The 13,932-nt window shown below is 28.7% G+C and overlaps 2 protein-coding genes across 2 annotated transcripts; one reads left to right on the top strand and one right to left on the bottom strand.

Moving 5' to 3' along the window:
* The first annotated feature begins 2,149 nt into the window (after nt 1–2,149).
* Nucleotides 2,150–8,014, top strand: LOC107490671 (beta-glucosidase 44). The gene is made up of 11 exons (XM_016111469.3): nt 2,150–2,497; nt 3,804–3,862; nt 4,870–4,945; nt 5,048–5,119; nt 5,218–5,305; nt 5,391–5,643; nt 5,743–5,858; nt 6,261–6,481; nt 6,812–6,843; nt 6,934–7,036; nt 7,577–8,014. The coding sequence occupies exons 1-11, from the start codon at nt 2,242–2,244 to the stop codon at nt 7,855–7,857; spliced, it is 1,557 nt and encodes a 518-aa protein (XP_015966955.1). The 5' UTR covers nt 2,150–2,241; the 3' UTR covers nt 7,858–8,014.
* Nucleotides 8,015–8,343: 329 nt separating this feature from the next.
* LOC107490549 (exonuclease 1) lies at nt 8,344–12,765 on the bottom strand. The gene is made up of 12 exons (XM_016111317.3): nt 12,644–12,765; nt 12,502–12,538; nt 12,194–12,368; nt 12,027–12,105; nt 11,862–11,906; nt 11,445–11,594; nt 11,182–11,296; nt 10,899–10,999; nt 10,026–10,123; nt 9,840–9,932; nt 9,295–9,512; nt 8,344–8,994 (listed from the first exon to the last, which is right to left on the bottom strand). The coding sequence occupies exons 1-12, from the start codon at nt 12,719–12,721 to the stop codon at nt 8,444–8,446; spliced, it is 1,740 nt and encodes a 579-aa protein (XP_015966803.1). The 5' UTR covers nt 12,722–12,765; the 3' UTR covers nt 8,344–8,443.
* Nucleotides 12,766–13,932: the final 1,167 nt, after the last annotated feature.

Genomic DNA, 13,932 nt, shown 5'->3' with positions numbered 1-13,932 from the left:
ATTTATATATTAAAATTCGTCACTAAAATTAATTATTAATATATTTATATATAAATATATGTAATTTAATTTATGTTTAATGTGTATTTATAGTCACAAAAAAATATATATTTATATTTTAACATAAATTTTATATTAATAATTAAATTTAATAACTGATTTTAGTGTGTACGTAACATTATTCGATAGAAAAAGTTCGAATATCCAACTATATATTTTAAACCAATATTTAATCAAGAAGTTTATTTTCAAATCATAATCCTCTTTTCTAAGAAAATGCATAAAAAAATACACAAATATTATTAGTAATATAGAGTATCACCTAATTTTAAATTTAGGATCACCCAAAAGATTTATTTATTGTTCTATGCGATAGAAAATCTTCCTTTGCCTAATTAATTGCATGTTCTAATGACTTCGGAAGATTCAAATATGTAAGGGTAGAATTTGAATTTTTTAAATTTTGAATTTTTATTTTAGAAAATAAAATATGATTTTTTGTTTTTGAATTTTTTTTATTTATGAAATAAATAGTAAAAAATTATATTTTATCTTTTAAAATAAAATCTAAAATTTAGAGAATCAAATTTTATGACTAAACTATCAATTTTGCTGAAAAAAAAATTATTGATAAATAACCACTTTTTTAAAATAAAATTGATAAGAATAGCTGGATATTATATATATTCAAAAACTTTAGGATTTAGATTTCTATGAGTGTGATTAGAGAAATTAGGTATTTTTATTTTTTAAATTTAATAATTTTATGTAAAATAATTTAAAAAAACGATAAACAGTTATAAAGATCACATTTTATTTCTATTTTTTGTACGTATATTCTATATTTCTATATAATTATCTAAATGTTTTCACAAAAATTTAGTAATATAAATAAAAGGGATAAACAAAAATACATTATTGAAATTGAATAAAAAATAAGTCAAAATTGAATATAAAAGAGATTTATTTTATTTTATTTTTATCTAATTTTTTGATGTAACAAAAAATAGACTCAATTAATTTAATTTGTCCACATCATAGTTTAAAAATTGAATAGAAGAAAATCACTCAACCTTCTATACCCAATTTCCTAATACAATAAGAGAGAGATTTATTCAATCTCATTTGTTCATAGCATAGTTTCATTGTGAAATCAAAAAGTACTTTGACACTTTTCTAAGTTTTAATCACTCTATGGTGACTACAATAATTTAGGAGGCATTTATAATTTCTTTTTAGTTCAAAATAAAGAAAATCCTAAACTCACTAACATCAAACTTAATTTAATAACTAAACAAATAAAATCAAAATACACAAAATTAAATTGAACATTCTGATATTTAATTATAAAGTAATAACTATTAAATAATAATTGAACTTTTCATATCACGAACATTTGAAACATGTATCTTTTATATTAGATCACAAATTATTTACTAAATACAAAAATTATTTATCACTTCTAGAATGAATGATATTTTATTATTCTTATCATATTTTTATATTTTTTGAAAACATATTTATTATTTATACATTTTATAATGATTTCTTCAGTAATATTTTTTTAGTTACCTATTCTGTAAATATAAGGAATTAGAAAAAATCTTCTAAAGTAAATAAAATTATAAAGTAATAAAATAAGAAGTTAATTATAATTAAATTTGCAATTTTTATCGTGTGTAAATTCTATTATTTTAATTTAAAAATAATTAAATTTTTTTGTTTATTTTACTAATTTTTTTATTTTAGAAGAGTTTGAACCAAACAACTAATAAAATTCCAAAATTTAACCTCGAATTATCAATTTATTTATTCGTTTAAATAAATGCTAGAAGTTTAAATCTCAACTCAATACCCATCAACAAACTTTTAAATAAAATTTGAATTTACAATGAATTATTCCTTAACTTACTAAACTAGAAAATATAGTTAAAAAACAAAAGAAAAAGGAGATTACAGAGCTTTTTTTTTTTAAGGAAAAATTAAAGGAGATAAACGATTAGTACCAAAAAAAAAAAAAAGGGGAAAAAAAAAAGCATGGCCACGTATGGTCCACACCCTGATTGCGATATGGTGGCATGCGAAGAAAGATTGATATCTACAATTTCAATTAATTAATATTTTCTTCTTAGCTGGAGAAACTAAACCCCCATTTTTCAACGAATATGGCCTATAAATAAACCCCACTCATATGAACCAGAAAACACAAAAACACACTATTCTTCACACTCTCCTCCAAACATGGTGGCTCCAAAACCATCTCCACCACTGTTGCTTACAACTTTGGTGGTTGTAATAGTTGGCTCAACAATAATCCAGTGTGGCGCGGGTGCAGGGGATCTTGATGGGGTGCATTTTGACACGGGGGGTTTGAGCAGACAAGTGTTTCCAAAGGGCTTTGTGTTTGGAACAGCAACTTCTGCTTACCAAGTTGAAGGTATGGCCGACAAAGATGGTCGTGGCCCCAGCATTTGGGATGTTTTTATCACTAAACCAGGTAAATTAATTCAAATTATTACTCTCATCACTATATTATTCTATTACTTATGTGCTTTACATATAGATATAACTCTATTCTGCTGAATGGACAGAATAGTGATGTTAGTTTAGCAAGAATTCTCTTTACCAAATTCTTGTAACTGTTGTCTTGAGTAATGCAATCAGAAAAGTTTAATGATATAAAGTAGTGAGGATTATATTACTACTTGTTATTCATAGGCTAAAAGTTAATATATTGTCTTATTGTTTTTAAAAAATAATATATCTATAAAAAAATCAGTTACTAAATCCATTTAATATATATTTTTATATTTATAGCTGATATTTTATATACATATATTATTTTAACATTGAAATTCTGTCAAAAGTTTTTGTCATGTACTGCTAAACCCTTATTATAATTTTCAAATTAACTTAACTAGTGTCCAATCACTGTCCGCTTTTAACATGATTTGCATGTTACTTAAAATATTTTAGAATATCTTTAATTAGTTTGAAAATGTATGTGAGAACTGAGAAAAGTCCTTTTTTTTTTCTTTTTAAAAAATATATAGATATTAAACAATAAAACTTTTTAAATATTTTAATGATTTTAATCATTAATTGTAATTAATATATATTTTATATATTTTTTTATAATTAACATTAATGATTAAAATCATTAAAACACGAATATTGTAAGAACATCACATCACCTCGATTTCATTAAAAGAAATACATATTAATTCATCATTCTTATGTGGGTATGGCTATTGGTGCCTTATCAAATTAATAATGACGTGTAACATAATCCAGTCATTTAATTGGGAATGAATGTAATCACCCAATCTTACAAGAAAGAATGTAATCACCCAATCTAATAAAATCTCCATTATTTTTCTTTTCTTCTTCCGCGAATCTCCAACATTGTTCTTATCCTGAAAATAAGTTGGCACGTTATTGCTTTAATTATTGGCCCCATGTATTTAAGAAAAAATATTTTATAAAGTAAAAAATTGATAAATTGATAAAATGAAAATTTATTTTAATTTTTGTTCTTTATAAATTTTATTTTTAATTTAAAAATAACTAATACTAATTTTCTTATCTATCAATTTTTTATTTTAAAAGAATTTAATCTGTATTTAATTATCGAGAAATTATATTTTTATATTATAAATTTCTTATTTTATGTTACTTGATAACTATTTATTTATTTTATATTTTAAAAATAAGAATTACTCTTCTTCTTTAGTATATATATAAGAATTTATCTTAATGAAATGAAATTCATAAGCTCGCATTGTTTTTTAAATTGGAAACAGGGATTGTCGCCGGTAATGGAACTGCAGAAGTTTCGGCGGATCAGTACCATCGCTACAAAGTAAGTGCCAATAATTGAATGAAGAATGAACCAAGTATCAATACATTTCAATAAATTTTATAACACTACTCCAATATTTGATAGTGTATGCATTAAATTCAGTAGGCCCAAAAGCTATTTGTATGTTTTTAAAATAATACTTCCATCTTACAAAAAACAAAAAATACACATGCCGAGTGAAGTATTAAATAAATCCTGGTAACACTTAAAATTATATGAAATGATGTAATTAACATAATATTTAATTATTTCAACTACATTCAAGGTACTTTTTGAAAAAAAAATATCATTATCTTGATATTAGAGTTGAATAGTTTATCTTAAAATATCAATTTTTTTGTTAAATGTTTTTCAATAGATAATTAGAAACAGTATAATATACATGTGCTATATTTCACGGTAAATTTTAGTGTCCAAAGCCGTGACATTGAAGATATTTTGTACTATTTAATTTTTATCTAATTTTTTTTATATTTTTATGCTATAAAAATATAATTGTTTTTATCTCTTCTCATTTTTTTATTAATTATTTATAATACCAAAAGCTAGTTAAAAAAGGAGAAATTTGTGCATGCTATGAATTTTTTTGGGTACTATTATACCTAAATATAATTATTAAATAAAAAAATATTTTTATATAAAATATTTAAACATAAAATTATTTTTATTTTTTTAAATTTATTTAAAAAAACTTTCCTAAAAATTCATCCAAACAAATCATATATATATAGCCACTTCGTGTGTGTCAAAATGCTCCATTTCGTGGCTGGTAAACTTGGCATGAGGTATGTGTCAGATGCCAGTACCCATTTGGTGGCCACCTGGCATGAAATGGTGTCTATTTCCATTTCGTGGATGAGAATTGCAAATTAGTCATACGCAATTTGGGAGGAATTTTCATCCCTGCGTATTATGGGAAATAAAGAATTTTCTATGCATATATCACTAAAAAGCCTATATATATATATATATATATATACTCAACTCAAGTGTATTTAATATGACAGGAGGACGTGGATCTCATGCAAAAATTGAACTTCGATGCCTACCGATTCTCAATCTCGTGGTCAAGAATCTTTCCAAGTAATTATTTTGTTATATTTTCCATATTTGATGAAAACTAGTATAAGAACAGGAAAAAAGAAAGCTGATGAAGTCAATAATTAACCAATTATAATTGTGCAGATGGAACAGGCGAAGTAAATTGGAAAGGGGTAGATTATTACAATAGGTTGATCAATTCCTTACTTGAAAAAGGTAAAATATCTATGTCTATGTACATAATATATTTGTGTCAATTCAAAACAAGTTATTGATACTCTAATCTAAATGATAAATCCTTTTAACCTTTGCAGGCATTACTCCATATGCAAATCTCTACCATTATGACCTTCCTCAAGCTCTTGAATTGAGATATAATGGATTATTGAGCCACCAAGTAGTGTAAGTAGCACACTTTTTTTTTTTTTTTCTTAAGCAACAATTTTGATGGTACTTGTTACTTATGAATGTATAAAATTTGGCACAGGAATGATTTTGCAGATTATGCAGAATTCTGTTTCAAGACATTTGGGGACAGAGTGAAGAACTGGATGACATTCAATGAACCAAGAGTGGTAGCTGCTCTTGGCTATGACAATGGCTTCTTTGCCCCTGGAAGGTGCTCAAAGGAATATGGGAATTGCACTGTTGGAAACTCAGGCACTGAGCCTTACATTGTTGCACACAATTTGATTTTGGCACATGCAACTGCTGTTCAAAGATACAGAACCAAATACCAAGTGATAACAATTTCTTTCTTTCTTTCTTTCTTTTTTCTTCTTTGATTTGAATTGCTATGAAGTTCTTATGTGGTGGATGAATGTGCTTTTTTGTTTCAGGAAACTCAAAAGGGTAGGATTGGAATTCTCTTGGACTTTGTGTGGTATGAGCCTCTTACAAGATCCAAGGCTGACAACTATGCTGCTCAAAGAGCAAGAGACTTTCATGTTGGATGGTATAATTATTAATTTAGAATCTTTTTCATATTCACGTTAAATCATCACCTAAGTATGTTCAAGTAAAGTTCATAGGTAGATACAGAAATTGGTTAAAAGTCTTTCCCAGATCATGTTTCTCTTGTCCTATTTTGAAAAGAGTTTAATTTTGATGCACTGACTGATAGTGTAATATGTTTTACATAGTCATTCATCCACATCCATTCTTTCGGATAACCATTCATGTAATCCATATATAAGCTAGGTATTTTTGCTGATATGGCGTTACTTACTACGTAATTAGATACAGGTTGTAAATCTATTTTACATTATATATCAAAAAATTCTTAGTTTTTGTGTCAATTTATGACTAGAAATTGTAGACTCTCACATATTTAATAAATGTTGAAATTCACATACAGGTTCATTCATCCCATTGTATATGGAGAGTATCCAAAAACCATGCAAAACATTGTTGGGAACAGACTCCCAAAGTTCAGTGTGGAAGAAGTTAAGATTGTGAAGGGTTCCATGGATTTTGTTGGCATTAACCAGTATACTACTTACTACATGGCTGCACCCCACCTATCAAAACCACCAAAAGTTCCAGGCTACCAACAAGATTGGAATGTAGCATTTGTTTGTAAGATCCATGCTCCCTTACAATTCAAAACAGAAAAATTACACCGATTTCTCCTCATATTTAAGTTGTGAGAAAGTATAAGAAACCAATTTTTAGAGAGTTTATGATTGAGTGGTGCAGGACTAAGGGTTTATGATTTAAGGTCTATAATTTAAAATAACCAAAATAATTTTAAAAAAGATGGCTAATGTTGGCTGAAAAAAGTTGGTTCCCTGGCATTATTCTTAAGTTATATGACACTCGACATCCTAGGGAAGATAGTTTAATTTATCTTTTTGATGTTTTTTGTTGCATTTCTTTGATTAATGTTGATTTTATGTAACTTGGCAGATGCTAAAAATGGGAAACCTATTGGTCCAAAGGTAAGTTAGAAAAAGTGGTCATATTCAATTTATAAAATTAGAATGTATAAAAATCATGCATTAATCTTGTCATGAAATTGAACTGTGTAGGCATATTCATATTGGCTTTACAATGTTCCATGGGGATTGTACAAGGCACTAATATACATCAAGGAGCGTTATGGAAACCCAACTGTCATCTTATCTGAAAATGGTAAACACCAGCCTACTACTTTGTGGTTTTGTTTCTAATCTTTTGATTAAAATCCTAATTTCCTCTCTGACAAACAAGAGAGGATCGAAGACACCATCGTTCCTCGATATTTAAAGATGAAAAATTGTCATTTATTATTCAAAAATGATAACAAATTGATCTTAATATACATAATAGGAGGATTACGCATTTAGCTGTTTTAACGGTTAAGGACGAATTTGTCATTTTCTTCACCCGCCATACTATGCAATCAAGATTTTATTGTAAAATATATTTATGGTATTTTCTTTAGTTCTAGTGTTGTACTTGTACAAAGAAAATAGAGATTTTACGTGAAATCGAAAAAGTATATTAAGTATATAAAATATAAAATTGTAGCAAGATTTAAATTGTAAAATCGTTAAACCTAGCACATATTTTGAAAAATCGATGCACTCATTTAAAATCGTAATATTAAAAGATTTTAAGAGTTAAATAGAGATTCTAGCAATATGTATGTACCTATTCAACATGATATCTAACCTAGTTTATGATTTGTAGGAATGGATGATCCGGGAAGTTGGACTCTACCAAAGGGCTTACATGACACCACAAGAATAAATTTTTACAAAGATTATCTAACTCAACTAAAGAAAGCAGTTGATGATGGAGCAAATGTAGTTGGATATTTTGCATGGTCATTGCTTGATAACTTTGAATGGAGATTAGGGTACACATCAAGGTTTGGAATTGTATATGTTGATTTCAAGACCCTTAAGAGATACCCTAAGATGTCAGCATATTGGTTCAAGCAACTCCTTACTAGGAAGACTAAGAACTAATGAAGAGCTTGGCAACAATGCTTCTTGATTCACCAATTAAGCTTCTATAGAGTATCTTGTTCCTAACTTCTTATGTGGTTTGCCTATGAGGTTTTAATTATATATGTATGTGACTTGAGTAAATGAGTATATGCAAATAAAATGTCTCTTTATGTCACTCTCTACCTTATGTTTTAAATGAGGCACAGAAAATATGCCTAAAAATCTATGAATTCATTCGTCTTTTCTTTTCTAACTATATTTTCAAGTATGCAAATGAAAAAATTTTCTTCTTTTGACTTAAACATGTTGAATGCTCTAAATGAAACCTCTAGTATCTATATCTTGTTACCAAAATTTTGTCTAATACTTAAACACGTCTAAATAAAATTACTATAATCTAAATTTTATTACTAAAACCTCGTGATCAGAGCAATGAAAGATTTAAAAGAGTTAATACTATCAGTCTTCCAACAAAATCTTTTCTAATTTTCACCTAGCCCTTTGTGACAAATCTATTTTATAAAAAGCTAGATGTTTATAATTTAAATGGGGAATTATATTCTAAATTGATTACAAAACATTCATGGCCATAGAAATTTTATGATTACACTCTAGAAAAGAAACTCAAAATAGTTCTATTGCCGGTCAAAGCCTGCTTGAACTTGCCTCTCTTTGATTGTTTTTCACTTCCACATCTTCCTTTTGATCCTGAACCATTTTTCATGCTTGTCTTAGAATTCACACTCCCTTGTGATTCCACATTCAAGCAAACAACATCTGAATCTAGTTCTTGAGTCACTCCTGAGACCGGTTCATCTGAGCAAATGTTCTGAAATTTCCTTTTTCTTGAGAGATTCTGAGACTCCTTTTCTTCTTCAAAACTATCTGGGGGTGTGCACAAGTCAATGTATTCCTCATTGCTTGCAATAGAAACCTTTTCAAATGTGGTTTTATTATCTGTCTGAACAGAAAAAGATGTTTCCTCAGTTTTCATTATCTTGAATGGGTTGTTGTTAGGAACCTTCAAAGGAGTGTCATCAAATATAATGGTCTTTTCAATTGTTTCATTTGTTTCCAGTGGCATGATTAGTTTCTCAAGTGCCAATTCTTCAACTGAATGTCTTTCTTTATCTGAGATCAACTCTTCTCTTGTCACTGCAGAATGCAGATGAAGAAAATGTTTATTACATTCTAATAGATAGCAAAAATCAGTTACCTCCTTTGAGATTAACCGATGTTAACCACCCCAAGATTAAAATTTTATAACACTTGATAATCATCCTATATTTATAAAATATAATACTACTCTCCCTTATAGTCATGATGCAAGATATGAAGTTAGTGTAAACATAACAAATTATATATAGTCTACAATGTAACTACCAAAAAATAGTTTGTCAAGAGTAATTAATTTCTAATTTATGACCACATGATTCTCTAATTTACATGACTTGCCTGTATTATTTTCAGTGGTGTTTTGGGAGACAAAGATTGAGAAGCAGTTTTCCTTGGTAAGTTGTTTTGGAACCTCAACTTTCTTTATTTGACCAATGCTTTTGACTGCAATACGGTTAAGAGAAAGTCCAGGACTTTCAGACTTATCAAAGGCTTCCTTAGTTGATGGGTTTAAGTCTCCTTCAGCTATTGCAGTGACTATAGTTGATGGAATTTCTCTACATGGCAATGGATTTAGTCAAGGAAAATATGTTCAACAAGCACATGTAGATTGACATTATTAAAGGCATGACCAATAGTCAAGAGACTTTGATTTATAATATAGTTTTATATAAATATCATGTTTTGCTACATTAGAGAAAGTGTTTAATTCAACCATCCACTGTTTCAAAAGTCATGCAAACTCAAGCATCTAATTGGAAGATAATGTAAAACTATAGTATAAGAAATTGTTGCCAAAACACAGTTTATAAAGGCTGGAAACAGATGCTACATGCTAGTGAGTTCGAGAATGTTGAAACAACATAAGACTAATTAAAGGATACGGTCCCAAGAAATCAAGGTTTCGATCGAGTGATTCAAGAAAACCTTGGGGAAGAGGCTTCATGTGCTTAAGCTCTTTAGCATTGGCATCATATCTACACATTAATTTCATAAGGAAACATAGTCACTGATGATATAATAATGTATGCTCTTTAAAAGAAACAAGAACTATTTTTTTAAGTACTTACATTCGAGCATGCTGAAAGACTGCAATTGCCTCTTTGAAGGATTTTGCATAATCTTCAGGCATTTGATCACCCTTCTCAAACTTAAGAACTGACAAAATCTGTTAAAAAAAATCTTATTTAATAGTCAGAACAAACTGAATATGAACAAGAACAGCATAATTGCCAGTTGCCTCTGTTAAAGTATTACAACAAAATGCATATATTGCTGTTATTAACACTCAAAATGAGAAAATATTCCAAATTTGTAAAATCTTGTATTTTATGGCTCCATCCCCTGTTGATGATAGAAGTTAAAAGTAGACATCCTAGATAAATTGAAGTTCTTGGCTAAAAAACAATTGTTTGCTACTACTTATTTTGTAGTGGTAAATTAGTAATAGCTTGTCATAATGATAATTAACTAGAAACTTGAAAAGATGATAAAGTCATTGATCAAGTTAGAGATCAAGATAGTACTGGCCTAAGTGTAATTTCTCTCTTAACAAAATTTCCTCATGGCACATAGTCTAATTTTTCATGTTCATAGGTAAGGCACGATATAGGTTGTACCATACAGAAGAAGTGCAGAACTAACTAAATATGAATTAGTTTCTCCAGGGCAAAGAAAATTTTTTATTGAAAATGTAACTTCATACTAAGTGCTGAGTGCTTATAATGTTAACCTTAGTGATTCATGTTGAAAATTTTATGTGATAAATATATCTGTATCTTATTTCCAAAAACATCAATATTGCAAGTAAATAGAATATAACGAATTCATTCCAACTGAACAATGCAATTGAGAAGAAAAGAGCTTAAAATATATCTTCCATATTTTGTTCAGATATACTCCAATCAGCACATGTTCTTATTATCCGATATGAAGATACTTACACGATCTAGGTTCTTATACTTGGACACTAAGGCATGAGCTCGAGCAATACCAATTCCAGGAACAGATGGAAGAAAATCACAGCCAGCTAAGACACACATACCTGGAAAGACAATAAAAATCCCTTATCAACCTTTCATCTCATGCCAAGATACTACAAGTGCATACTTTAAGTTGTAAATGATTTTGCAGGGTTTTGTCTTTTTTTTCCTTCTTTTTTTGTTGGTTACTACCAAGAATTTTGCACATTTATGCAGATGCATCATTGCAATTCACAAAGTTTACCTGTGAAGAGTTTCATGTCAAAATTCCGAAATGAAGGTCTACTGGACTTGGCACAAAAAACCTTCTCTATCTCAATTCTTTCGCCATTCCCATCACGGTCCATCTTAAAAATAATCTGTTTCAAAATCATACCAAATAACAAATCCAAAACTTTCAGACTTCGATGAAGTTTAACAATGAAGCAGCAATAATTGACATCAATACATTAGAAAAATGCAATAAAAACCTGACGCACAGCATCATAGATTTGAAGAAGTTCTTACAGCTGGACAACCATAAGCTATCAAATCACTATCTTCTGTGATCACTGCAGCAATTCCACCCTTTTCTACTTCAAGATTGGACATGTATGCTAACTGAGCATCTGCTTCATATGGAGCTACAACAAACTCAATGCTCTCTGATCTCAGAGTCTGCAAAGTGATTAGGAATTGGTATTTCTCAAAAAAAGAAAAAAGAGGTGAAAGCAAGGTAATGAAACTCGAATTTTCACCTAAACTCGTAGAACTTACACAAATATAGGTGAACTTAAATCATAAAGCTCAACTCATAAACTCCTGTAAAATTGTAAACTTGCTTTGAAGGGTTTACGAGTTATTGAGAGTTTGATAACCTTAGGCGGAAGTATTCTCCGTGGTATCAGTCAAAAGTATGTATAAAAGGATATGTTTACAACATACCTGAATTAATTGATATGCCATCAGGGGAGTAATGTTAACTGCTCTCTACAACAGAAAACCAAGTTAAAACTATTCAATGTTTCCTTCATGGGACTAACATAGACAACATGGAACAAGAAAACTACCCAAAAATAAAGGGAGACAGAAAAGAAAAAAGTGTTGTACCTGGAAGAGTTCTGAAGCTGCAATAACATTTCCTTCTTTGAGCTTGGCCATTGCCAATTCACGATTAGCACTTCTTTTTCTGAATCATAAGAAAAAAACACATAAGACATTACACACTATGGAAACTAGATATGCACTTTATCAATTTCAAAACTTGAAAACCATACTTATGCCTCTCTTGCTCAGTTGCTGCTTTGCAAGGAACATTGCCACCATCAAAGACAACAACCGGTGTTATTTTGTAGTAGCGAAGAAGGTTCACTCGATGCATAAAGTACTCAATGTACCGCAATTTCTTTTCACTATCAGAATCTAGACAAAGCTCCATACTACATGAATAAGCTGAAAAAACCCAAAAAAAAAAAAATGCAAAAACTTCAACATGTTAACGATTAGTTACAGTTTACACTAACTACACAATGCATCAGTCTAAACTGCACCAAAAGCAAAAAATAGTTTACTATTTACTACTCACCACCCTTGTGAAGCCATGAGTATGCATCGATACCCACCTGCAAAATGAGATGAAACAAAGAAAATGAGCACACCCCAAATAATTTTTCAAATGAAAAATTGAAACTTTAAATGAAAATGAGGTCTGATTCTTAGTTTCTTACTCGTTTGCCAGCGTACTTTTTTATGTGGATAGGTTCGATGTAAGGCTTCATAAATTTCAGGAGATCCTTGATACCCATTTTTTGCAATCCGATTCTGGGTTTTGGGGTTTTTCTTTTCTTCTGAAAACCAATTCTTCAATTGTTCCCCCCATTTTTTGGAGTATTAATAAGGAAGCAGAAAATGGCGGGAAGATAAGCAAGTGGCAAAATTTGAAGGAGGCAAAACGAGGAGAAAACCTATGCTTTGCGTAAAGTTGTCGATCACGTGCCTGTCACAGAATGATTCTACACAGTCCAATAAGGAGCGTAGTGATTGGTTCATTGGTTGCCATGGAGTGCATTTAATTTATGCCAAATTAAATTTTTAATTTTTTTTAATTTTTTTAAATTGATCATCTTAACATAATACCATTCTAAACCAGTAAACCCTAATTTAAAACCATGAAATATTTGAAAACTATCTATTTTTTTTTGTGACTAAATATAACACAAAAAAAATAACTTAAGAAAAAGAGTAGCACTTCTTTCTAATAATAATGTCTAAATTATTATGAGGTAGTAACAATTCTAGATACACCTGCTTGTTTAAAGCAGTAGTTTTAGTCATTAAATCAGCCGCTCTGTTTGCTGTGTGCTGAAAACTATCTATTTTAATAATATAACGTTATTCGCTTTAAATTTTTAGATATTCGGTACATTAAAAAATTATTGAATTTACATTTATTTTATATTTAAGTACATTAATATTTAAAAGTAAAAAATATAGTTATTTCAAAGTGAAATAAGTAGATAATTAGATATCCATAAAATAAAATAAAAAACTTAGGTTAGTTAAACAATTTAATTTAAATATTTGAAAATTATAAATAAAATTTTATTCCTAATTTGTTCACTTATATTGAAATTGAATGGCTTAAACTTCTATGGACATTCTTTTGTTAGTAAGGATTATAGATGAATAGGACATAATTTTTTTTAAAAAACTAATTACTGACTATTGATGATAACAAAGAATTTTGAATATTCAATGGTTGATAAATATATAAATATAAAGAAATAAACATAAATTTTTGTATACGAAATAAGTATGTCACATTGATATTTATATTTTTGTATTTTGATTAATTATAAAACTATATTTTTATAATTTTCAGTTAAAAATTTGAATTTTATTTTAAAAAATAAAGTGTGATCTTTTACCATGGAATAGTTTTTCTTTTATATTTATTCTTGGTCCCATCTATAAAATCAATGGTGAGAAAGGTATCCCCTAACCCGACAGGTCAAGG

Source organism: Arachis duranensis, chromosome 5, assembly GCF_000817695.3.
Source record: "Arachis duranensis cultivar V14167 chromosome 5, aradu.V14167.gnm2.J7QH, whole genome shotgun sequence".
NCBI classification, from domain to species: domain Eukaryota; kingdom Viridiplantae; phylum Streptophyta; class Magnoliopsida; order Fabales; family Fabaceae; genus Arachis; species Arachis duranensis.
This window is presented reverse-complemented; position numbering and strand designations above follow the sequence as displayed.

Excerpts from the sequence above, each read along its gene's own strand:
- LOC107490671 (XM_016111469.3), top strand. The coding sequence starts at position 2,242 with ATGGTGGCTCCAAAACCATCTCCACCACTGTTGCTTACAACTTTGGTG. Across the intron at positions 3,863-4,869 it reads ATCAGTACCATCGCTACAAA|GAGGACGTGGATCTCATGCA; the intron begins GTAAGTGCCAAT and ends TTAATATGACAG. Across the intron at positions 5,859-6,260 it reads AGAGACTTTCATGTTGGATG|GTTCATTCATCCCATTGTAT; the intron begins GTATAATTATTA and ends ATTCACATACAG.
- LOC107490549 (XM_016111317.3), bottom strand. The coding sequence starts at position 12,721 with ATGGGTATCAAGGATCTCCTGAAATTTATGAAGCCTTACATCGAACCT. Across the intron at positions 10,124-10,898 it reads AGTATAAGAACCTAGATCGT|ATTTTGTCAGTTCTTAAGTT; the intron begins GTAAGTATCTTC and ends TTTTTTTAACAG. Across the intron at positions 8,995-9,294 it reads CACCACTGAAAATAATACAG|TGACAAGAGAAGAGTTGATC; the intron begins GCAAGTCATGTA and ends TGCATTCTGCAG.